This window comes from Cervus canadensis, chromosome 13 (assembly GCF_019320065.1).
Source record: "Cervus canadensis isolate Bull #8, Minnesota chromosome 13, ASM1932006v1, whole genome shotgun sequence".
Lineage (NCBI taxonomy): Eukaryota > Metazoa > Chordata > Mammalia > Artiodactyla > Cervidae > Cervus > Cervus canadensis.
This window is the reverse complement of record NC_057398.1, coordinates 54,696,143-54,721,840: the sequence shown is the minus strand read 5'-3', so window position 1 is coordinate 54,721,840 and position 25,698 is coordinate 54,696,143. Positions and strand designations below refer to the sequence as shown.

The following is a 25,698-nucleotide window of genomic DNA, read 5'->3' as shown; positions in this document are numbered from 1 at the left end:
GTTGTCCTCATTTCTTTTAATTCTTTTTTCTTTTTTCTTCTCTGCTTCATTTATTTCCGCCATTTTATCTTCTACCTCACTATCCTATCTTACGTCTCTGTTATTCTACTGTTGGTTCCCTCCAGAGTGTTTTTGATCTCATTTATTGCATTATTCATTTTTAATTGACTCTCTTTTATTTCTTCTAGGTCTTTATTAAACATTTCTTGCATCTTCTCAATCTTTGTCTCCAGGCTATTTATCTGTAACTCCATTTTGTTTTCAAGATTTTGGATCATTTTTATTATCATTATTCTAAATTCTTTTTCAGGTAGATTCCCTATCTCCTCTTTTATTTGACTTGGTGGGCATTTTTCATGTTCCTTTGCCTGTTGGGTATTTCTCTGCCTTTTCATCTTGTTTAGATTGCTGTGTCTGGAGTGGGCTTTCTGTATTCTGGAGGTCTGTGGTTCCTTTTTAATGTGGAGGTTTTACCCAGCGAGTGGGGTTGGACGATTGGCTTGTCAAGGTTTCCTGGTTAGGGAAGCTTGCGTCGGTGTTCTGGTGCGTGGAACTGGATTTCTTCTCTCTGGAGTGCAATGGAGTGTCCAGTAATGAGTTTTGAGATGGGTCTATGTGTTTGGTGTGATTTTGGGCAGCCTGTATGTTGACACTCAGGGCCATGTTCCTGCGTTGCTAGAGAATTTGCGTGGTATGTCTTGCTCTGGAACTTATTGGCTCTTGGGTGGTGGTTGGTTTCAGTGTAGGTATGGAGGCTTTTGGATGATCTCTTATTACTTAATGTTCTGTGTAGTCAGGAGTTTTGTGGTGTTCTCAGGTTTTGGGCTTAAGTCTCCTGCCTCTGGATTTCAGTTTTATTCTTCCAGTAGTCTCAAGACTTCTCCAACTATACAGCACTGATAATAAAACTTCTAGGTTAATGGTGAAAAGGTTCTCCACCGTGAGGGACACCCAGAGAGGTTCACAGAGTTACATGAAGAAGAGGAGAGGGAGGAGGGAGATAGAGATGAGCAGGAGAAAAAGGGGGACTCAAGAGGAGAGAGACAGATCTACGCAGTTCTCTGTTCCCAAAGTGTTCTCCGTAGCTCAGACACCCACAGAAATTCACAGAATTGGATTGGGAAGAGAAGGGGAAGGGAGGAAATAGAGGTGTTCTGAGGTAGAAAACGGAGAGTCAAAAGTGGGAGAGAGTAATCAACACACTCCTGAGTAAAAATGGGTACTGAATATTGGATTCTTAAATGTCCAAAATTGATATCAAATACTGAAAAGCAAAGATTAAAAATCTAGAGTAGAGGTTAGACTCTTAAAAATACAATATTAAAAACACAAAAAATTTTAGAAATATATATGAAGTTAGGTTTAAAAATATGGCTTCTCCTTTTTTTTCTTTTTTTGCAAGGTTATAGTGAAATGAAAATTAAAATTAAGGAGTAATAGAGGAGTAATAGAGGACTTTAAAAGAAAAGAAGAGAAAAAAATTTTTTTTTCCTAATTAAAAAAAATAGTAAAACTATATGAAAATGAAATTTAAGGAGTAATAGGGAATTTTAAAAGAAAAGAGAAAAAATAAAAAAAGTAAAGAACAAAAAAAATTTTTTTTAATTTAAAAAAAAAAGTAAAGATATATCTAGGAATTTGGAGCTGTTGCGGTCAGTGTGGGTTCGGTTCAGTTTCAGATAGCTCCTCATTCCAGCTTACACTTCTCGATATCTATAGGCCCCTTCCATTGTAGTCAGTGTTATCTACAGGGATTTTAATCTGTTACACCAGTCCCTTCTGAAGCGGGTCCCTTTGTTTATTTGGCTTCTGTTTGCCGGTCTCTTCAGAGCCTCATTTCCGCCCTGACACAGGCGGGCGGACGTGGACTCTTGTTTAGGTTTGCTTGTTCAGTCGTGCTGCGGGGAGGGAGGGGTGCTGCAGGCAGATATCACTGTGTGTGGGGAGCACTTGCAGTGTTCCAGCCACACTGGGTTTGCCCCACTCATGGGTGTGTGCTTTCCCCATCTACACTGCTCAGGCTCCCGGCTGCTTTACATGGAGCGGGCCCTGCGTTGCGTGCGGTTCCAGTTTTCAGCTCAGGCAGCCAGGAGCTTGACGGGCACACTCTCCCCGGGTGCGGTGCACCTTCTCCCCTCCGCGGTCCCAGCCTCAGTTTCCAAGCACCTGTGTGCTCCTTGTGTCTATTCTTGGGAGCTGGCCTCTAGCCGCGACCCCCCCGGCGGATGTCGACCATCTAGAATCTGAGGAAGTCTTTGGTTAGAAACTGGAGGCATCTTTGGTTAGAAACTGGAGGCCTGTTTGCAGTTTGGTAGGGTGTGCCGACTCTGGGGCCGAATTTGCCCCTTTCCCCTCCCCCCTGCCTCTTGCCTCCGGTGGGGATGGGCTGGTCTGCAGCCAGCTAGCTCTTCTCTGGAATTGCTCAGTCCCTTTGTTCTGTGAATGGCTGGCAGTGTGTTCGGGCCAGTTAATTTTCTCTCTCTCTCTTGCTATCCCCCCTTTAAGTTGCTATCTCACGTTAGCTCCCTCCGATTGTCCTCAGGGCATTTGGGCCCGGTCTACCCTAAGCAATGCCTCCCGCTCCTCTCCGTTCCACTCCCACTTGCTGGTGGCGGATGCAGGCATCAGGGGTACTTTTCTGCTAGGAGTTTCTTTTAGGCATGTAATCTGTGGGTTTTATTTATTTTTCCTCCCAGTTAGGTTGCCCTCCGAGATTCGAAAACTTCCCCCCAGACCCGCCCGTGAGAGGGTTTCCTGGTGTTTGGAAACTTCCTCTATTATGACTCCCTTCCCGGGATGGGTCTCCGTCCCTAGCTCTTTTGTCTCTCTTTTTATCTTTTATATTTTGTCCTACCTCCTTTCAAAGACAATGGGCTGCTTTTCTGGGCACCTGATGTCTTCTGCTAGCGGTCAGAAGTTGTTCTGTGAAGTTTGCTCAGCGTTCAGATGTTCTTCCAATGAATTTGTAGGGGAGAAAGTGGTCTCCCCATCCTATTCCTCCGCCATCTTGGCTCCTCCTCTCACAGATTTATATTACTGAATGATTAATATAATACTGTTTTCAGGGGCTGACCTAATTTTTGTAATCAAACAGTTTAATCTTAGCTCAAAGTGTAAAGTATGCAAATAAAGATTATTTTTAATAAAAAAGTTTCTGTTTGTGAGAAGAAAACATGTCAGTTGCTTTTCAGTTAATTACGCTTTTTTAAAAATTACAGCTGGTCCATCCATTCCTCCTGCTGTATCATATACCAAAAGGCCTCAGGCTAACAGCGTGGAAAGTGAACAGAAAGAGGAGTGGGACAAAGATGTGGCTCGTAAACTTGGCAGCACAACAGTTGGATCAAAAAGTGAGATGACTGCAAGCCCTCTTGTAGGGCCAGAAAGGAAAAAGTCTTCAACTATTCCAAGTGTGAGTAATTATTCTGGCATATTGCAATATGCTGTAGTTATTTGTTGTTGAAATTTTTTTATTTAAAGGTTTAAAATTGTTTTTTTAAGTTTCAAAATTTAAAGTAAATCATACATTTAAAGAACATGCAAAGAGGGCCAAGCTTTTAATAAATGTAGTTTAAGAACAAAAAAATATGAATTCTTAAAATAACATTTACCTTATCACAAGGAAAGTACATTAAACTTTCCTGCCTCAGTTTTCATGTTTGTGATATTTACTTGATAGTATATTTCATTGGTGCATTTAATTTTATGTTTACAAATAAACTGTTCAGTGAAGGCAGACTATAGCAATAATTTATTTACAGAGTTAACTCACATTATCTACTTAAAACAGAAAACTATAGAAATTAGATAATGAGAGCTGTAAGATAGATTGAGACATCTACCTTAAGGCAGCAGCAAAGAATGAAGAGAAAATATAAAGGAAAGCCAAGACATACAAAGGATAGAAGCAGAATTAGTAGCATTTAGTAAGTGTGAGTTTAGAAAGAAAAAGGGGCAAAATGAAGGGGAAGAAATATTTGAAGAAGTAATAACAATAAAAAAAAAAGGTGGAAAACTTCATATTAAAAGGACTCAAAAGGGCATACAGAAGATAGAAGGAAAACTTATTCCTGGGCTCATTAAAGTGGGATATATGGCTTTCCAAAAACAAAGAGGAAAAATTTTAAAGGTTTCAGAATGAGACAGAAGGTGACCTAAAAAGGAACAAGATGCAAACTGACATCAGATTTCTCAACATGGATGCAGAAGATAAATGGATAAAAAATATTATTTTTTCTAAAGTATCAAAAGCACGTTGAATCCAGAATTTTATACCCAACCAGACTGTCATATAAATGTCAGCCAGGGGGCAGGGAGGGAAAAAAAAAAAGTATCAGTTCAGTTCAGTTGCTCAGTCGTGTCTGACTCTTTGTGACCACATATGTAAAGAAGAATATTCTTATGAGTAAAGTATTTCAACTCTTGTGATACAATGATCCACTTGAAAACACTGCTGTCTCAGGAACTATACTCATAGGAAGAGAAAGGTATCTACAATACTCTGTGAAATATATGGAATTTGAAAGCAATCAGCTAACTTATTACAGTATGTATGGTGATAACATACACAAAAAAAGAAAAAAACAGTGGAAGTTCAGAACCAAAATTCTGGACGATATCCAGGAAGTGAGGATAGGGATAGAAATTAAAGGAAAAAGCATATGCCTTAAAAGGGAAGATGGGAGGGAGGTTTAGGAAATCAGTACAGTCAGCCCTTGATTTCCATCCATGGCTGGTTGAAGCTGTGGACAGGGGACCTGTGGATACACGGAGGGCTGACTGGACTCAGTCATTTTATGTGAAGGAGTTGAGCCTCCACAGATCATGGAATCTGCAAGGGTCCTGGAGCTAATCCTGATTTTATAACAAGGGACACCTGTAGCAGTAAGCAAAAATGAGTTCAGAAACTTAAGGACAAAAAATATAAGAACAAAAATAAAATGTATAACTTTTAAGCCAATAGAAGAAAAAAAAGTGATCTAGCTTATGGAAAGTAGGGAAGGAGAGAAAAAAGAAAAAAACAGTTTAAATGGAAACATGAAATAAGGTACCAGAAAGCCTAACATAATCTTAATTGTAAATGGGTTAAACTCCCCAGTACCTATTGTTTTATACACATAATGGAAACCATATGTTTTAAAAATATGTGATGTGATCATTACCTCTTGGTCTATGAAATAGCTGTATATAACCACTTTAAGAATTAATAGATATGACCACTTACATTCCATCTGATCTATTTGGAAATGATTTGACTGCAATAGGGTTTAATATATTTTTATAAACAGTTTTTTAGACAGATCACTTCCTCTTACTTACATATCGACTAGAGGACGGTTGCCAGAGTGTCATCACCGCATATAACAGAAAGAAATAATTTCACCTTTTATTGCATGCCATTCTGCTGTTTACCAGTCATTTCAACTCAGCATGGTCTTATTTTCCCATAAATATACTCAGCGGTTTCCACTGTCTCTATGTGGTGCTCTTGCTTAAAGTTCCCCCTCACATTATGAAAATCCCACTTCTGTAGATCATTTCGAGTCCTGCTTCTTACTGGAGCCACCCGTAACTGAATCCTCTAAAATTACCTTATCGGCCTTTCTGATCACCGGACCACATTATGTAGCTCTTAGCTGTATGCTGCCTTGCATTGTTCACTGTTGTTTCCCCACATTTATGTCCTCCTGTTATATACCAGCACACTTGCTTCCTCAGAATCACTAGTGGTCACGTGCATAGTGGGTGTCCAAAGCACATTTTTTTCATTTAAAGAAGGCATTGGCTTAAATTCAGATTTATTATGCCACACTTATTTTTTTTTAACATAAGCCAAAAGATTCTGGTTGAGAAATTTTTCTCTTGGCCACTTAGTATTAGCGTCAATGGCATGAAAGGGACAAGGCCAGGGAGGCGGCCTGTGAGCAGCACAGACTCAGAAGGCCCCGTTTTGAAGAAGCGCTTCACCCATCACACTTGGAGAAGGAAAGCAGTCTTAACTGAAAGCAGCCAGAAACGTTTAAGAGGTCTCTAAAGGGGAGGTATGGTAGCATATCTGACAATGAGTTTATTCAAAATTAGATTTTTTGTTTAAAATTAGGTTACTCGTGTGACAGTTCAGCCAAGACAGTGAAATGATCAAAGATGGATTCATATGTTGCTACATTATCCCATGGGATAATTTTACAGACTTCTAGTAATCTCTTTGTAGTTTTATAGTTTTCCAGGATTTTTTCCCTCTTTCTATTATTTATTTCCAGGATTTTTCCCTCTAACTTTTAAAATTTCCAGTTAATTTCCTCTTAAATTTTAATCTCCAGTTAAACCTCCTCAGTAATCTCTAAAAGCAAAGTAAGGAATAATTACATGTTCAAAAATTAGGGATTTATTAGTTAAAACACTGTATATCTATGTAGTTGAAAAGAGGAAATATTCCCCTGGGTGGCATGGCACACGTTTTGGTCTCTTTACGTTGCCAGGGCTGTGAGAGTTTCCCAAGCAGGTGCAGAATGGACACCCACAGGCTTCAGAGTGGCCTTCCACTGTCAGGGCCCCAGGGTTCCTGTCTGTGATGACCCTTAGTGTGGAGCTAAGCGATACTTAGCGTGGGGCTGTCTCTGGTGCATGGCCCCCTCAAGCTACCTGTGTACCACCCCATCGCCAGCATACAGAGGCGTGAATAAAGCCCAGCTTTTTTGTTGCTTCCAAACAACTGCTGCTGCAGGACAGTCAGCTAAAAACATGGTGAGGCACTTGCTATGCTCTGCCTTTTACTCCTTCAAGAGAGAGGTGGGAGAGAGAGCTTTTAGTATAAGATTCTGATAAGTTAAAAGTCCACCATGGAGTTTTCCAGAGTTACTTGCTGCTTGAATTCATTTCTTTGGCTTTCCACAACTACAGCTAGAATTTTTTAATGTGTGTCATTTTTTTTTTCCCTCCTCAAAGAACAATGTGTATCCTGGAGGTAGCATGGCAAGAAGGAACACGTATGTCTGTGAAAGAACCACAGATCGATACACGGCATTGCAGAACGGAAAAGACAGCAGGTAACTGTCACCACGCCCGGTGGGGCTGCCGTTGCCATTGCTTTGCGTTTGTGCTCTTGGTACAACTCCTGTAGCTGAACAGGTGAAGAGGAAAGGAAACAGAATCACTAGTTAGGTGGCAAGCAGCCATGCTTCCTAAGGCACCTCCTCATGTGTAGCAGAATGGAGCAATGGAAGAATATTTAGGGAAAATAGGAGGTAAATCTCTTAATCTATGATTGTCTAAATAAAATCTGATAGTAAATAATTCCCTATAGCAAAACCTATCACAGTGTCCTAATCTTATCTTCATTATTTGAATCTTGTTCTTTTTAAAAAAGTATTTATTTATTTATTTGACCATACCGGGTCCTAGTTGTGGCATGTAGGATCTTAGTTCCCTGACCAAGGATTGAACCTGAGATCCCAGCATTGGGAGTTTGGAATCTTAGCCACTGGATCACCAGGAAGTCCTGAATCTTATTCTATTATACCTCTGCTGCTTCCTTCTTACCTTCTCCCTTCCCACCCACCCTGTCTAATCATCATTATATACAAGTATATAAGACTGTGTTTTCCTTCTTCTAAAGAAATGTGGCCATCTCAACTGATCATTGAGACCACACAGTTCTCAGAGTGTTTTATTTCAAATAATGATAAATCATGTTTTATTATTTAAAAAATTTGACTTCTTTTCATCCTGAGTTGTAAGGACTGCTCATCAGTAGATCACCAAATGATGGAGTTTATTGTAATAAATTCTGTTTAGTTCCATCCCTAGTCATTTTAGTAGACTTGGCAGACCATTCTTATACTTATTTCCTCTCAGTTAATAGGTACTTAAAGTAAATGTTACTAGGAGTCATAGAAAGGTAAATGAATCTTCCTTGGACATAAGAGCCTTTAGGCTAGAGAGGTTATCGGGAATTGATTTCTGTTTTATTCTTTTCCCTTTACTAAATCCTAATCTGCAGCTCCTTTAATCTGTAGCAGTTTAACCTAAAACTGAGCTAAAAGCATTTTGATGATGTTTCAAGAGAGAGGATTTTTGCTACAGTTATGAATTCTTATTGATTAGTGGGCGATGAGCCACATTAATAAATCACACCAAACTGTGATTTTTTTTTTCTTTTTTGGAAACTGTGAAGTGTCTCTGGTCATAATCGTTTTACCCATAAAAATAATGTTATAGATTTCAGATTCACATGTATAGAACAAGAGTGTGTGAAATCTTTTCCATGGAAGGTGGTGATAAATTCACCCTGTACACTGTTAACAATATTGTATTGTTGTTAGTCAGTAATAATACCACTGTTGTTGATTTCTTTTAAGTGTTTGTCATGAAAGATATTAGACTTTTTAAAATCTAATTTTTAAATTTTAGTAAACTACAGCTTTTCTTCTTTTTTATATCTCCATGATCTTCTCAACCGGCTTATGTTGAAAGCCTTACAGAGATGTCCGCGAGCAGCATGTCCTCTGCAGGCTCCGCCGTGGCCTCTGCTGTGCCCTCAGCACGACCCCGGCACCAGAAGTCCATGTCTGCTTCCGGCCATCCTATTAAAGTCACACTGCCAACCATTAAAGACAGCTCTGAAGCTTACAGGCCCGGGTAACATGCTGGTTGCATTTCGTTTGTCATTAAGAGTTTTTAAAAAATATAGCACTATATAAAAATACCTGATAGCCATCACATTTTAAGAGCTTTTTTGAAAGACTCAGTGTTTATGGCAGAGGTAAAGTTAAATTGTAACATAAACTTACTACATCCTCCAGCTGTTACCAGAAATGTTGCTTATAATTTAAGTCATTTTCTAGAGGAATTTTCTTCAAGGATTTTGTTTTAAACCCATCCAAACCCATCCATGAAATAAAGGGTTGTTCCTAATTTATCATTTAAATAAATTGAGTTTTTATGGTTTAAAAACAAACATTCCAACCCACAAGACTGGGGGTTGAGACCTGATTAATCTTCTTGGCTCTGGCCAGTCACTTATCCTTAAGAAGAACTTTTAATTTTCTTATCAGTGAAACAGATAATCTCAAAGATCCCTTTCAGTTATAAAGTTAAATTATTTTCTGGTATTTCTGCATGTTAAGAATTCTCAAATTCAGAAACATGTTTGATAGGTTTGTTAATCATATTGTTGGTATCTGGTAGCATTTACTGTCACTCAGGAGTGAATTGTAAATAGGAAATAAGCCTTCAATTCAAAGCCCTTTGATAAACAATAAAATTTGTGTTCCACATTGCTGACTGGTTTAAGAGAACAATGAGGGGACAAAAAATTGCATGCAGTGCCCCATGTTTGGCATTCCTGATACTGAATTCCAGTATCAGGAATATATGTATATGTGATATATATCTTTATATCCCTGTTTCAGTAATTTCTTTTTTTTTCCTTAATACATATATTTTATTGAAGTATAGTTGACTTAAAATGTTTCAGGTGCATGGCAAGATGATTCAGTTATACATATACACATATTTTTGAAATTATTTTCCATTATAGGTTATTACAAGATACTGCTATAGTTTCTTCTGCTATGCAATAAACCTTTGTTGCTTGTTGCATATCTATTTTTTAAATTCGAAATCTAACATTCTATTCATACTAAGTCAAACAAATTGAATCAAAATACAATAAATTTTTTAGTTAGGCAAAAATTCGATAGGTTTTTTTAAATATATGTATTGTACATATTATTTTTATATAGGTATGCAAAAGCTTTTCTACCATGCTTGATGAAGGCTTGAGAAAGAACATCAAAAAAGAGATGGAGAAATTGTTTCAGCACTTTCTTAATCTTTAGTAACTAAATTTTTATAAAAGGCATTTAGTCTGAAATGATAGTGTCTTGGTAATTACAGTGAACACATGTAATCACACACAGAACATCATATCTGTCACCAGAACGAATAGAACAGGGCCGCATGAAAGTAGCCATGGCAACTTTCTACCAGTTTTTAGCATGAGCAAAACCGTTCTCCGTGGTTACCTGTGTAACGCATCTTCCCGTGTCTCAGCAGCACCACCCAGCGCGTGCCCGCTGCGTCGCCGTCTGCTCACAGTATCAGCGCCTCGACCCCCGACCGCACCCGCTTCCCCCGCGGCAGCTCCAGCCGCAGCACCTTCCACGGGGAGCAGCTCCGCGAGCGCCGCAGCGCCGCCTACAACGGGCCGCCCGCCTCCCCATCCCACGAGCCGGGGGCCTTCACGCACGCCAGGAGGGGCACGTCCACTGGTATAATAAGCAAAATAACGTCCAAATTCGTCCGCAGGTCAGTACCAACGCACTGCCGTGTTTCATTTCCTCTAGGGATTAACGGATATTTGCTTTTTTTTTTTTCCTTCTCTACAGTAATTTTTTTTTCCAAAATGGGTTTATGACATTTCATTAAGACATGCTCTTTTTACAGAAGCTTGAAGAAAAAGATCGAGGAGGACATAAAGTATTTTTCCTTAAAAAAAAAAAAAGAACAAAATGAGAATTTTTAAATTCTGTAAAATAGAGCGGGAGGAACATAACTTGACATAAAAAACTGTATGTTCTAACAAAAAATATTCCCTACTTAAAAGCCTCTGTTTAGAAAAGAGAATTAAATGTGACATTTGTCCATCAACTGGTACTTAAGAATACTTTTAAATCGCTCACTAATGACACATATACACACATGTAGTCCACCTTTTATTCTGACTTTTGGAAAGCCTATTATGTGCTGGAGTCACAGATGTTGCTTATGTAATTTAGCATCATAAAATCTTAACATCAAAACACAGTAAACACAAAAGGAATACAAGTATAGTATTCTAATTCAGTAATATTGTGAAATTGTACTCCTTTCTAAAAAGTAACATAAGTATATAATACCCGTTGATTATACAAGTGCCGAACGTAGTGCAGGTTGATGTAAGTTTGGTCCACTATCAGGTCCTGCTAAAGGCCCACGAAAGTCCTGCATGTACAAAGCTTTGTGCTCAGTGCTGAGCAAGTTTCAAAGCTGAAGAGACGGCATCTGTGGCCTCAAGATTCAGCCCCAAAAGGAGCAGACTGTCTACCACTGGCCACAGTACAGAATGAACCGTGAATGGCAAGAGGCGTGTGGGCAAGGCCCTGAGGGCTCCCACTAGGGAAGAAGTTAAGTCTCCATACCGGGTAGTTATTTGAGCAAATAAGAAATTATGGGTAAGAAAGTATTATACTTATTATTAAAAAATATTGCTTAAATACTTAATTTGCAATGTTATTAGTGTTCCTAGGGTTTCGGAGAGTGGGTGTAGAAAAGAGAAGCAGTGTCTGTAGCCTCTTCCCTTTTTGTGGAGCTGTATATAGACTCTGTTCATGGATTGGTTTGCCCAAGGTCACGCAGCTAAATTTATAACTTTAAATACCCTCATGCAAAGTCAATTTCTAACCATACCAGACAGTGATTTGATACCATTTGAGCAGTTACCACGTCACAGTGATAAAGACCTGAAAGCTGCCGCACTGTCACCATGGCTGTGGAAAGTAGTGCTAGGTGACCCTCTGCTGGGCACCAGTTAGATTATCAGTAGTTGGCATTTGACTGGCAATTTAAATCCATTTTTAAAAGCCAGTACTTTCTTATGGTTAAGCCAGAATTGATTTTAAGGTGAAGGAAAATAGATTTTGAGTTTAATGCTTGATTACTAATTGTACATTAAGCATCGTGCAAAATATTTCTATTTGCAATAAAATTTAGATCATAGAAAGAACATACGAAGGAGCACCGGACAAGAAGTCAGGACCAGATGTCAGAGCAAGAACATGCCTTAGAGATCATCATTGGGAGGTTAGGATGGAAGATCGCCATGTAGGCGTTCAACAAAGGTGAACACCTCCCATGTGCCAGGCTCTCTTTCAGGTGCTCTTGATATAGCCCCTCCCTTCCTGCCAGTTCCTGATTGTCTTGTGACCCCCCTAACACTGCTGAAACCTTTTCCTCACTTGGCCTTCAAGGGCTCCCTGTCCCTTCTCAGGCTCCTTTGCTGGTTCTTGTGGGTCCCCCTGCCCTTCCCTGACCTCTAAATACCAGCCTGCCTCAGGGCATGATTTTTGGACACATTGTCTTATCTGGTTCTCCTTGGTGATCTCACTCAGGCCCATGCCATTAAATTCCATCATATGTTAACAGTCTCAGTTTATATTTTTAACCCAGACTGCTCTTCTGAAAGACAGACTTGTATCCAATTGTCTACTCGGCCTCTCCACCTGGTTGTGAAATAGACTCTCCAACAGAACCTGTCCGGATCTCAGCCCTTGCTTCTCTTCCCCAAACCTGTCCCTCCCTCAGCCTGTGCCGTTTCAGGTCATGGTGACACCGTCCTTCGGTTGCTGCGGACCCTGAGCCTGGATTATCCTTGCCACCTCCTCCTTTCTTCGTACCACACGTCATTCCATGAGCAGTTGTGTTGGCGCTGCCTTCACAGCATTTCCAGGATTTAGTGGCTTCCAGCCCTCCTACCACTGCCTTCACGGTCTCAATCACTGTACATCTTCCACCTCCTCACAGGTGCCCTAGCTTCTGCCCTTGTTCTGTTCTGTCCCCAGCAATGTGAGTCCTTGATTTAAAATCCTCAGCTTGCTTTTTGTCTCATTCAGAACACAGTTCAGAGCCCTCCCAGTGGCCTCCGTAGTCTGGCCACCCTTTCCTGCTCTGACTCCATCTTCTCCACTCCTCCCCTTCCCCCACCAGCCTTTCAGGGCACCTGACCATCCTCGAACACCCCAGGCGTACCCGTTCAGGATTTCGTACTCCCCTGACACCTGCGTGGCTGGCTCTACACCTCATTCGGGTCTTTGCTGGACTGGCACTTCCTCAGGGAGGTCTTCCTCAACTCCCTGTTGAACCTCACCACCTCTTCCTCCACACCCCCTCTTCCTGCTTTATTTTTCACCACAGCACTTGACACTACCTGAAATAGTGGATTTCCTTGACTGACTTGTTCGTCTTGTATCTCTCCCAAGGAGAAGATGCTCTCTGTGAGAACAGGGGCTTGTGGTTGGCTTGCTCTGTTCTATGCTGAATCTCCTGCTGAACAGTGAATGCTTCCTCTGACGTGCAGTGTGGCATTCAGTAAATTTTTATCCCATGAGTAGATGAATAATGTGGAGGACAGTTTAAAAAGTAAAGAAAGTTATTAAGCATTCTGATAAGTGCGCTGAAGGAAACAGGTCCTGAGAGGACAAGGTTGAGGGAATAAAAGTTTCAGAGCCAGCCTCTGTGGGTGCTAGTATGAAAGTTTCTCGAGTTCCACCATGCCCTTATTCCCCTTTGAACAATGTCATTTAGTAGAGGGCTTGAGGGGGCAGAAAGAAAGATCTGAGGGAGGAGGTTGTTTGCTGTTGTTTGTCAGAAACTAGAGGGTTTTTGTTTTTGTTTTTTCTGCTGTGCTGGGTCCTTGTTACTTTGTGCAGGCTTTCTCTAGTTGGGGCTAGTGGGGACGACGATTCTTTGCTGTGTGCAGGCTTCTCATTGCAGTGGCTTCTCTTGTTGCAGAGCACAGGCTCTAGGGCACCTCAGCTTCAGTAGTTACAGCAAGTGGGCTCAGCAGTTGTGGCTCACGGGCTGTAGAGTTGCAGCTTGTTACTTGTGGTACACCAGCTTAGTTGCTCCAAGGCATGTGAAATTTTCCCGGACCAGGGACTGAGCCCATGTCCCTTGCATTGGCAAGTGGATTCTTATCCACTTAACCTCTAGGGAAGTCCAATAGGGTTTTTTAATGTCTTGATTTTTAGCATATTTTAATTAATTCTGGATTTGGTTAGAGAAGAGAAGAAATTCAGTTCTGTTCGGAGGTCACTTGTCACGCTGTGAACAGCTTTGGCTTTACAAATGTGTTTGTGTTCACAGCAGTGCCATAAGGGTAGCATTTTGTGGCTCGAGGCGGGGCCGTCTGATTCTGCTTCAGGAAGACAGGAATGCAGGAAGACAGGCAAGCCTGAGTTTCCATCCCAGGGATGAACCCACTGAACTCTCTAGCAACAGGCAGATTGGACATGTAGCTGATCTTTATGCATTTGCAGCCTGTTGAGCTTTAGGGTGTTGGAGACTTGGCGATAAAGTAGAGAACTTTTTCAGTGCCTTATTTAATATTCTCAACTCAACTGTCAAGTTATCATCCTTCCCACTTGTCTTCTTAAGCTTGTCCTGGGCTCAAGCCCAGCCTTTCTCTGTGTTCCCTTTGGCTTCCTCACCTCACTCTACCTAAAGCTGGAAGATATGGAGCGACACGCTGATGCCTCCGCGGGATCCACACCACACCCCATGCGCTGGGGGCAGGGCTGGCTCAAACCCAACTTGCAGGCCAAGACACCTCACAGGTTCAGGAACCAACTCAGTCAATGTGCTACTGAAGGCTTTAAAAGATGGCGGGGGGTGGGGGGGAATAGGATTTTATAGGGAAAAAGTAAAGGAATTTGGATTATTAAGCTTTAAGAAAAGAAGGATACAGAATAGTTCAGAGTTAATCATTCATGTATTTGAAAACCATTATCACAAAGAAGCCAGCTAGTAGTTCTCCTTGGCCAGTAAGAAGCTGGACGCCAGAATGACCACATGAAAGAGTTGTTTTCTGGGCTTAAGAAAGAACTTTCTAATTAGTAAAGTGATTTACACTAGAATAATCCATCAGGGGAGGATGTAGACATTCTATTTCCAAAGTCTTAAATAGTGTTTAGAATGATGTGTTTTGGAGGAGTTCTGTATACCACCTGTATAGACTGGAGATTATATCAAACCTCATAGTTCTTATATAGGGAATAACCTGATTAGTTCAGCTGATTATATATAAGATATGTGGCTTTTTTAAACTTTTCAATATTGGAGAACCGTGCCGCACGCACCACATGTGCTGTTACAGCCAGCTGCACTTCCCTGTCCCCAGGTGCCTCCCTCCGCGGCTGCTTGGAGCTGACTTATGCACTGTTTGAAACCGTTGCCAAATAGCAGAAATTCTTTCAGCCAATGTCTTCGTGGCATCCAGGCAGGCACGAACAGGATATGGGGAACGATGTGACAAATCAGTTGCAAATAGTTACCACAAGGGAAGTAGGGCCTAAGGTGTGTTTCATTCCTAATGCTTACAGGTGGGCAGCAGTCTGCCAGCCGTAGAAAAGTCCAGTGCAACGTAGGTCCCTTCCTGTTAGAGGAATTTTATCTTAGCAGCAGGAATCAGCGGCATTATTATCTTTCTTGCCCAATCAAAAGACTGCCCCTCAGTATCTATCAGTATATCTACATGTAACTCAAAATGCACGCTTCATTTGAGCCTCCTGAAAAATGTGTATTTCAGTGTGCTGTAGTAAAAAAGGGTTTGTGTAAATGGCTTTGAACTTTTACTATACTTCCCAAGGAAGATGCCACTTACTAAAAATATAAATTTAAGAAAACCTATATGGATGTGAGAATCTATCTTATTTTCCTTTTTAATTCAGATAGGTAAATGGTTTTTACCTAATACGTCTGTCACGAACTTCCTACAGTTAAAAACCCTGAGAAGTATATAAGGCATTCACATTTTAACTGGTTGAAGTTTTAGAGCTTGTTGTACTGATATACAGCATTGTTATTAATTTGAGGGATGAGGAAAGTGGTACTGATTTTACTCCTGTTGCATTCATTTTACATAAATAATGTTTCTGGAATGATTAAAACATTAAGAAAATGTTAACTTAAGGATTCAAGTTGTTGATTTTTCCCAGCTGTTTAGTACTGTTTTGCTACCACAAGTCATCTCAGTATATTTCAGCTGGTTTATAACTTGATACTCTTATGTAGATACTTAATTACCTTTGAATATGACAAATAGTTAAAATTTTGGTAGACTTTAAAATTATTAATTACATTCAACAAAAGAACAGTTAGTGGAGTTTTCCTGGTTTTATTTCACAGGTGGATATCCAGGTAAGATCAGTGTTTCTTTTTAAGATTGAATTCATGTTTTTAGACTCACCTGCTTGGATAGGCTGTTTGGTGTGCTGTAATATTTTATCATGTGCATGAATCATTAGCATAATTTCTGAAATAAGTTACTTGCGTATTTAAAAACTAGTATTTATTTTCAGAAATACTTACATGTTGAGCTTTATTTCTCACTGCAGGATTAATTTATATTTTTCTAAATTGAGCGACTACTCCAGTTATGGTTAATAACCATTATGAAGTTAAATCTTGCTGCTATAATTATTAAATAGTTTTAACTTTAGATTGAACTAAAAGTGAAAAGATAAATTATGACTTTAAAGTCATGGCTGGAAATTGGAAGATCACGTAAAAATCCTAAGCCATCACTTAGCATGTCCTCTCTGACAATACCCAGTAGACGCTCAATAAATGATAGTCAAGTGTGGTTATGATGAGAAACATAAATGATATTAGACTGACTAGTAATAGAGATCTGTCATGCTAGAAATTTGCTCAACAAGTTAATTTTAAAATCATTTTAGATACAGGTTTTCTTGGTAATTTTTTTCACTTTTATCATTAAATCTCAACCTTCACTTTGTTTTGAGGGATCCAAGTGAAGGCGAAGCCAGTGGCAGAGCCGACACCTCAAGGTGAGGAGCCACTATTAATACTTCGCTGCTAGGTCCCCGTGTGTGAAGACGCTCTTTTGAAATACTTAACAGCACTTAATAAACATGGAGAGAACTGATAACTAGACAGAATGTGCGTTTATAGTTTTATATTGGCATGGGTTTTCCTAATGTTGCCCAGTATTTATTATTAGCTTTGTTTGTGTTTTCTAAACATTATTTTGAATTGTATGCCTTAGAGCCTTTCTGTCCTATTAAAAAACATGTCTTAAACATGCAGAAGAATTAATAGATTAAAATATACTGATCCTTTTCTCACAAAAATGATGTAAATAAAATTAGTCAAATAACCCAGAACATGGAGGTAACCAAATACATAGGAAGCTGTGATATTAGAAAATATATTTTAGGGGACTATTCATTGGTGGACCACATTTCAAAACTCTCACCCTGCCATATTTTATTTGACACTTAATACTGCTTGTGTATTCATTTTGGTGATGGATTGCAAACTTGAGCACAGTCAGAATAGGGTGGAGGGCTGGATGAACCAGGTGGCTGGGCCCTACCCCTAGGGTTTGTGATTGGCAGGGAGGGGCATTGATGCCACTGGTGTGGACCACATTAGTGACATGTTAGTGCTTGTGTTGTATTTATAAATGGGAAATTTAAGAAATGAAGACGTTTAATTATTTTGAACGTACACCAGCATTAAGGGGTACAGCATAAACCTTAGAACCTTGACAAGCAGTTCCTCAGTAGAACAGAGGCCTGGGATTCAGGGATTATATTTGACCAGCTAAGCACGCCTCAATTTAATTTCTCCTTTTAAAATTACTTGTAAAATAGACACCATGAGCTTTGGAAACCCTGGTGGTTCAGTAGTTAAGACTGCACTTTCAGTGCACATGTCGCAGATTCAGTCCCTGGTTGGGGAACTGAGATCCCACCTGCCATGCGGCCAAAATAAAAAACCACCGTCAGCTTTGGAAAAGCTTTATTGAGTGTCCCTGTGTAGTTTCTTTCACAAACTCTGCTGTGTATGTGTTTAATCATAATAGTTGAAATGTTTCTTTTTTGGGGTTAGGTACCCAAGTCACCATAGTAGGAAGCCAGAGGGAGGCAGAACAATTTTCAGCCTCCGTCTGCCTGTTAAATAAACACGCACGACTCTTGCTGTTAGCCCCTCCCTCGCTGAGTCACTTAGTCTTGAGCCCCCTTCTTGCAACTCATCCTATCTTTCTACTCAGTTTTCCTCTGAGACATTTAACAGCATGTAAGGTCACAAGTGGCTGCCGATACTGCAGTTAATCTGCATGCATTTATCTTTTTAATGTGACTACATGTCTCTCTCTCTCTTTTTTTTTTTTTTTTTTTGCTTTTGAACAAACTTATCAGATACCTACTATCAGTAAGGTACCAGCTGGTCGTTTAATCCTCATGACAGCCAAGTGAAAAGTAGACATTTTACAGATGAAGAAGCAGTAACGAGCACCGGTGGGACCGAACCTGTTACAGTGAGGTTTTGTCCTATTCATGGTGGTGAATAGTGCTGGCTTTGAGCCAGACCTCATGGGTGTGAGCTATGCTGTGCCACTTACCTCGCTGTATACCTTTAAGAAAGTTACTTTAACCCTTTGCACCCATGCTTCCTCACTCTGACTGCCTCCTAGGGTTGTTGTAAGGGGTAGATGAGTAATTAATACATGTTAGGCACCTAGAACAAGCCCTGGTACCTAGGCTTCCCTTGTGGCTCAGCTGGTAAAGAATCCACTTGCAATGCAGAAGACTTTGGTTCAGTCCCTGGGTGGGGAAGATCCCCTGGAGAAGGGGAAGGCTACCCACTCCAGTATTCTGGCCTGGAGAATTCCATGGACTGTATAGTCCATGGGGTCGCAAAGAGTTGGACATGACTGAGCGACTTTCACTTCACTTCACAGTAAGTACTCCTAAGTCAGTGTTAGCTGTTACTTTTGATGTCAGTATGTCCAGGCACTTTGTACAGTTAATGTTACAACAGTGGTGATGCCTTTGAGATACAGGTAGAAAAGTACCTTGTACGTGCCTGTTGTCTTAAGGTCACCAGGTTTCCTTGATGGAATGGAAAGAAAACTAGACTTGGAGTAAAACATCTGATTTCTAGTCTTCGCTTTTCACTGTGGAGAAGTGATTTAAGTTTCCCAGTTGTCAGTTCTGTTTTTAAAATTTGTGTTCAATCACATGGTCTCCTGGGTACCTCCCCACCCTAGCACACTGACCCCATGGCCCATGTTCTGCATATGGTCCTGGTGAATGACTCTGGTTGGATCTGCACACACACCCAGAGACCTGTGATGTCATAGCTTAGATTTAGTGAACAAATAAGAGAGATTAATAGAGAAGACACTGAGATAAGTGCTCTCCATAGTTGCTTGATAGTCTTTGGAAATTTGTCTTCTACACTTACTCTTTTCCCAATTTTTTCAAGTTTGCATAGTTGGCAGAGGTTTGTCTGTTGAAATATCTAAGAATGAGGAGGAAAACAGATATGTAAATGAATACATAAAAATGTATAAATATAAACATATACATGAATATACATTATATGATAATATTGATGTAAAATGTACATACAGGCATAAAATATTTATATAGTAGAATATAAATTCCTTTCAAATTGTATCCTTTTTTTTTCTTTAAATCACACGCAAGTTAGTTAGATTAAGAAGTTAAAATTGTAACACCTGTTTGGATAACTACTCAACAAATTTAATTACAGCATCTTCTGAATCATAAATAATTATTAATTTTACCATTCTTTGATTATTTGAAGTAGGTTTTCTGATACTATATTATTTATGGGGAGACCTCCTATAAGGAAAATCCAGTAACGTTGACTCATTTAACAGGTTGTGCGTTAATCTCCTGCTATTTGCTTAGCACAGTTCTAGATGTATGAGATACATTAGTCAACAAAACCAACAAAACTCCTCGCCCTATTGGAATTTACAATCTAGTGATGAAGACAGACGATAAATATAATAAGTGAACTAAATAGTATATAAGAATGTGATAAGTACTGTCGAGGAAAAATAGAGCAAGGTAAGGAATTGGCCCTGCCAGAGTAGGCAGAGTTACTAGAGACCACAGGGAGAAGGTGGGCAGCCATCTGAGGAAAAGGCATTTACGGCAGAGGGAACAGCCTATGTAAAAGCCTTAAGGCAAAAACGCACCCCGTGTGTTCAGAGAACAGTATGGAAACCAGTGTCTTGATGGGTGTGAGCAAGGAGGAAAATAATAGATGGAGGGTTAGGGGTGGGAGTTGGAGTATAATAGGTCACTTGGAGCCCTGTAGACTATTTGAAGGATATGTTTAGCAGAACATTGAAATCTGATGTCTGCACTCCTGCATGTTACCCCACTGCAGAACCACATTCTTTCTCCACATCATCAGGTACAAATAATCCCACAGTAGCCATTACTGTTCTTCTGGTCCCCAGACCTCCTGTGCAAAAAAAAAAAAAGTAGAAAAAAAAGAAAATTTTTCTTTATATTTCAAAAATGTGTGTTTATAAGCAACTTGCTTGTGGTCTCCATTTTGTATAAATGTATAGAAAATGGAGAATCTGCATTTTCAAACAAATATGGAGGAAAAATATCAAGTTGTTTGCTTTTGGATGCAAACATTTCCCACAAACTAATATATTTAAGAAAATAAGCTGTTTTAAATGGAAGGTATTAATAAGAGTCAAAACAGATGGCATCCTGGAATCTCCTTTTTGTAACAGCAAGATGATACAAATCTTTGTATCTACTTGAAGGTAGTCTACAAACAGTCATTTTATTAGCCCCTGGATTGTGACTGCTTATATTTTTTGTGTGTTTTGATGTCTTTGCTGACAGGAGTTTTTGTCTTCATTTTCCCCCCTCCCCCCTCTGTCCTCTTATTCCAGAAGTACAACAGGGGAACCAAAAGAAAGAGAAAAGGAGGAGGGTAAAGATTCCAAGCCACGTTCTCTGCGGTTCACGTGGAGCATGAAGACCACTAGTTCAATGGACCCCAATGACATGATGAGAGAAATCCGCAAAGTGTTAGATGCAAATAACTGTGATTATGAACAGAAAGAGAGGTTTTTGCTTTTCTGCGTCCATGGTGATGCCAGGCAGGATAGCCTTGTGCAGTGGGAAATGGAAGTCTGCAAGTTGCCACGACTGTCCCTCAATGGGGTCCGCTTCAAACGAATATCCGGGACGTCCATCGCCTTTAAAAACATTGCATCTAAAGTAGCAAATGAGCTGAAGCTGTAAAGACACTTGAATTTACAGGATCAGGGAAGATACACCCGTATATGAGGTACAGTTTTTGAATGTACTGGTGATGCCTAATGTGATTGGCCTGTGAATCTCCCCATGTAGAATTTGCCCTTATTGCAATAAGGTTATACATAGTTATGAACTATAAAATTAAAGTCAGTATGAACTATAATAAATATCTGTAGCTAAAAAAGTAGGTTCACATGTACAGGTAAGTATATTGTGTATTTCTGTTCATCTTCTGTTTATAGAGTTGTATAATAAAACAGATGATTGCTTAAAAACTTGTATAGTTGTCTAGATTTCTGCACGTAAATGTACGTTTGATGCTTTGAGTTGAAAATGTTCTTTCTGTTATTTACATTCTGGTGGGTTTTTAAAATTCTTACCTCCATCATGCAATTTTGAAAATTGTGTCCAGAGTTAAAAAAAGTGCACAGAAAACTAGTCTTTACAATTGTAGCATGGACTTTTAAAAGTTATTTTTAAACCATATTTAAATTTGAACCAGAAGCTGATAAATAGATCAGCTTTGTTATACACAGAATTACTCCTGCTTATCTTTGCTCTTATCCTTGTTATCAGACAAGGTTTAGTTGAGAAGATACAAAATGTTTACAGTGTTGGCACTTAGAGGTTTTAAAATAAAGTACATGAAAATAATAATAGCTTTGCCTTGAGCTAACTAAGAAGTCCTGGGGAAGAAGTTAAATCTACATCAAATTTCTTTTGAACTTGAAAGTGTTTCCTGGCCCACTACTAATCGGAGTGGCAAAATTAAAGAGAGTCAATATTTTATCTGGCTATTATAATATAAGTGTCACTTAGGTTTGCTGCCTTCCAAATCCCATGACATTAATTGTGAAAGTATAATATAATAATGTTGGGACCGTTTCATAGCACAAACTCATCTTTACAGTGTTGAACAATGCATCAGTTAAGAAATAATGCCACCTCAGGAATTAATGGGCATTGGGAACGTTTGCCTCATGCTCCCCCCAAGCCTCTCCATCCACCCCTGACATAGTACTATCTGTCATTACATAAGAGACTTTGGAGCAAAACATGCTATTTATAATAGTATATTATTGATTTACGCTTATGTGGTTGTTCAGTTGGTTCCCATGTGACCTGTTTTGTTTTTAATATTTTGCCAGATTTCTTGTATTTATTCCACATCATTATACCTATAGTGTGCAGCTTTGTAATTGGGCATTTGCCTACTTTTCTTTCATAATTAGTGATATATGCGATGTAAAACCACTAGTAAAGGTACATTTTAATACTTGTTATTTTCTACTGAATTAGCCTTGGAGGTTGACTGTGCAATGTTATTTAATGTTGTAATTACTGTAATATCAGCATATGGGCCCCATCTGCACACTCCTGAGAAATAGAAAGTGTATTCCAATTTCATCAGTTTAAAGAGAAATAAAGCTGTGACAAAATACTGTAATTCTAGCCTGCATTAGAAAGCTCTAAGCGTAGGTGATGTGCCATTCCATGATGGCTTCCAGACTAGGGTGATCTGTACTGTACTGTGATGTAGCTTTCTTCTGTAACAGCTGTGTTCTAAAATGAAGTGTATTTTTGCCTTAGCAGAGGATGGTGTTTGGAAACAAAAAACAAAAAACAACTGTGTAGCCCCCTTTTAACCTAGTGTTCATTCAAAAAAAAAAATGATGCAAATCTTTATTCACTTTCACTGGTGCACACTGAAATTTTACTTGAACAGTTCTCGTAATAAAGCACTTGTCTTTTGCTCTTTGTCAGAATGTGAATTACCTGTTTTCCAGTGCAGAAGTCTTCTGTATGGGGAGTTTCTTTTGTGTGTGCTAAGTTTAGTTAACAGGGTAAAATCTATGTAGGTATTTGAGATGTCATTATGGCATGACAAGAAAAAAATTAATCTTTTTATTGGAATTCCTATCAATTAAAACATTTTTTGAAAAATAGACATGCTTTTTCCAAAGTAGAAGCTGAATGATTTTTTTCTTTTTACATTTTCTCACTCTGGTTATCTCTTCTGCGTTTGTAGCAAGGAATTTTACTTCAGTACTTTTTAATGAGCTAAAAATGAATATTAGTATTCACTTTAGGTTTTTCCATTTTATATGGCAACATAACTTTTTTTGAAGATTTAGAGACGTTTTATAGTATGTTTGCATAAATAAATACCAGATTATGTTCACTGACTATGCAATATCAGGATTTCCTTCATTTCTGTTTAAGTATTATTTTATATAACATTGCTAATATTAAATTATTTTGTAGAGACAGTATTAATTTGATAAATAATAAGATGAAATATGCTCCAAAATCCTGACCCAATAATATAATCTAAGAAGGGATTTTATTTAAAACCCAAAATACTTTATTGTGAGGTGATTTTCACCAACAGTACCATTTCACAATGTGGGTAAAAAAAGGACATGTGATGGAGTGAAATGCCAATTTACTGTAAATAAGTGATTTAATGCATGTGTCTGTCCATCAAGATCTCTGCTTTCACTTTAAAAATATCTATTGAGGGACCTCCTGGAGGGACCTCCTGTGTCTTAAAATATATAAAGGAATTGTAAAAGAGGTTTTCCTACTTCTGCAAGATTTTGGTCCATTTGGGAAAACAAAATATAAATACACCCCGACCGAAAATACATACCCAAATAGAAAACAGTGAAAGTGCTCAAATAAGCACAAAAGAATAGATGCTGTAAGAATTCAGAGGAGGTGGGTTCTGTATCAGCATGAGAAAAGAAGGGCATTTGAGGGATTTGAGGATGGATAAAATTCAAGAAGGTGAATGGAAGGAACATGTGAGAAAAGGCTGGAAGTTAGTAAGACTGTAAGACACATTTTAGAAATGAACCACTTATTCTGTGATGTGACAGGGTTTACCTAGGTTGATGGATAGAAGATTATGTAAAGCATTGATTGGCAACCTCAGCTTGAACTTGACCTATGATTAGAGGGAAGAAATTTGGCCTTTTCAAGCCCAGGAGATACCTAATAAATTGATTGTAAATGAACAATTCATTAATTCGGCAATTTTTTCAAGTACCAATATACATCAGATTCTAGGTTCTGAGGAAACAGCAGTTTAAAAAAAAAAAAAAAAACTGTATTTAATAGAAATCTGTGGGATGATTGAAGGCTAGGTAGAGCCAGGAAGATCTTTTCAGAGGCTATTAGCTGCAAAGCGTGGATGAAATAGTCTAGATAGAGATGATTAGCATAGGATTGAAAGGAGGGTATATTTGAGAGACATTTCTAAAGCTGTATCAACAGGATAGCATGAGTAGGATGTGGCCCATATTCTACTGAGTGGAATGCAGGGAGAGCTTCCTGGCATAATGATTCGCGTTGTCAGCTGGTACATGAAGACTTCTGCTTTCATCCAACATGGATAAGTACTAGAGTTATCCTTCTATATAAAACAAGAAAACAAAGACAAAACATGAAACAACAGATCCGAACGGCGTTGTCATTTTGATGGAATGTTTTCAAAACATTGTATATCAGCCAATGAAGGACAGTGATCCCTAAGAGGAAACAAGTGACATGAACCTTGTGACTGACCCAGCTGTCTGCCTGGAGAGAGTTTCCAGGCTGTGACACATGGAGGGGAAGTCCACGTGGAAGTCCACTTAATGAAGTACACCTTCATTAAGGAGTTGGAGCTGGGAGACCAGGGAGACCGAGGCAGCTGAAGTCTGGAGGGAGACAGCTATACCAAAACTCCAGAGATAGGCAGAGATCAGCACACACGTGGAGAAAACTACATGAAACCAGTGAAAGGACCACCTGAAATATTGGAATGATCCTCAAACCTCATACAGAAGTAGTGCCTGCTCCAGCCAGCCACAGTGAAAAACCTCATAACTCATGGGTCATGGGGAGAGTACTCAGAAGTTTTGCCTCAGTAGTGGGAACCAGTTAACCCTAGATTAAGTACTGCTTAACAAAGTTTAGGAAGCAATATCCGGAAGAACTGTTTCTAAGTAACTATGTTCCAGAACAGAGCTCAAGAATATTAATGGGAATACAAAGGATGCATTACCTGACATGGTAATATTCATAATATTTAGCCTCCATTCAAAAGTTTTCCTGCATGCAAATAATGTTCTAACTGAACTATTGTTTAAAAAAAAAAATTAGATCACACATTTATGTAGAAACTTGTCTATATCACATTTTTAATTTTTTAAAGTCAGCATGGTTAAAAATTAAATTTTTTTCGTTCATCTCGTTGGGCTGTAACATCATTGCATTTTTCTGTACATGTAACAGAACAGTACATGTTCATGAGTATAAAGCAAGAGATGTGTAAAGGAGAAGGGTATATGATGAGGAATTATCTGAAAAAAAAATTTATAATACAGCCAGTGCATATTTCAATTTTTTCAATGCTCTTGGCACATACTGTATGTTTTGGAAATAAATCCCCCAAAACCATTTGTAGATATGGAATATCATATGCAAGAGACATCATCTTTTAAGAAAAAGAAACTTAGATAACTATTGCTGTACTGTATTATCATTGCAAATAGACATGTTCTGTAAAATTTCCTAAATAATTGCTGCTTGCTTAGCTTACCCTTAGTGGTTTGATGGTACTACATTTGATAATATAGACCAAATGTATGGAAAATGATATTTCAATCTTGATCTTAATTTTCTAAGGAAAAAAATGTTAAATTTTAATGATATTCACTTTGAAATATGAAATTGAAAAAAGCTGAGGAAGACTAAGATCATCTCTAGGTAAGTCATGTTTTATCTTAGATGATGTCATAGAAATAGTAAAGCAAGTAAAATG

The 25,698-nt window shown here is 38.9% G+C and overlaps 1 protein-coding gene across 5 annotated transcripts in view; it reads left to right on the top strand.

Moving 5' to 3' along the window:
• MARK1 (microtubule affinity regulating kinase 1) overlaps positions 1-22,646 on the top strand; it is a 139,554-nt gene extending 116,908 nt beyond the window's left edge. For 2 of the 5 annotated variants that reach the window (XM_043484586.1, XM_043484589.1), the window contains exons 13-17: positions 3,219-3,412; positions 6,946-7,046; positions 8,473-8,637; positions 10,054-10,308; positions 20,519-22,646. In XM_043484586.1, the coding sequence (XP_043340521.1) occupies positions 3,219-3,412; positions 6,946-7,046; positions 8,473-8,637; positions 10,054-10,308; positions 20,519-20,873 (1,070 nt within the window). In that variant the 3' untranslated portion in view covers positions 20,874-22,646. Of the gene's footprint in view, positions 1-3,218; positions 3,413-6,945; positions 7,047-8,472; positions 8,638-10,053; positions 10,309-16,562; positions 16,608-20,518 lie in introns of all 5 variants that reach the window. The other 3 variants (XM_043484584.1, XM_043484585.1, XM_043484587.1) reach the window with 3 other exon arrangements.
• The last annotated feature ends 3,052 nt before the right edge of the window (positions 22,647-25,698 follow it).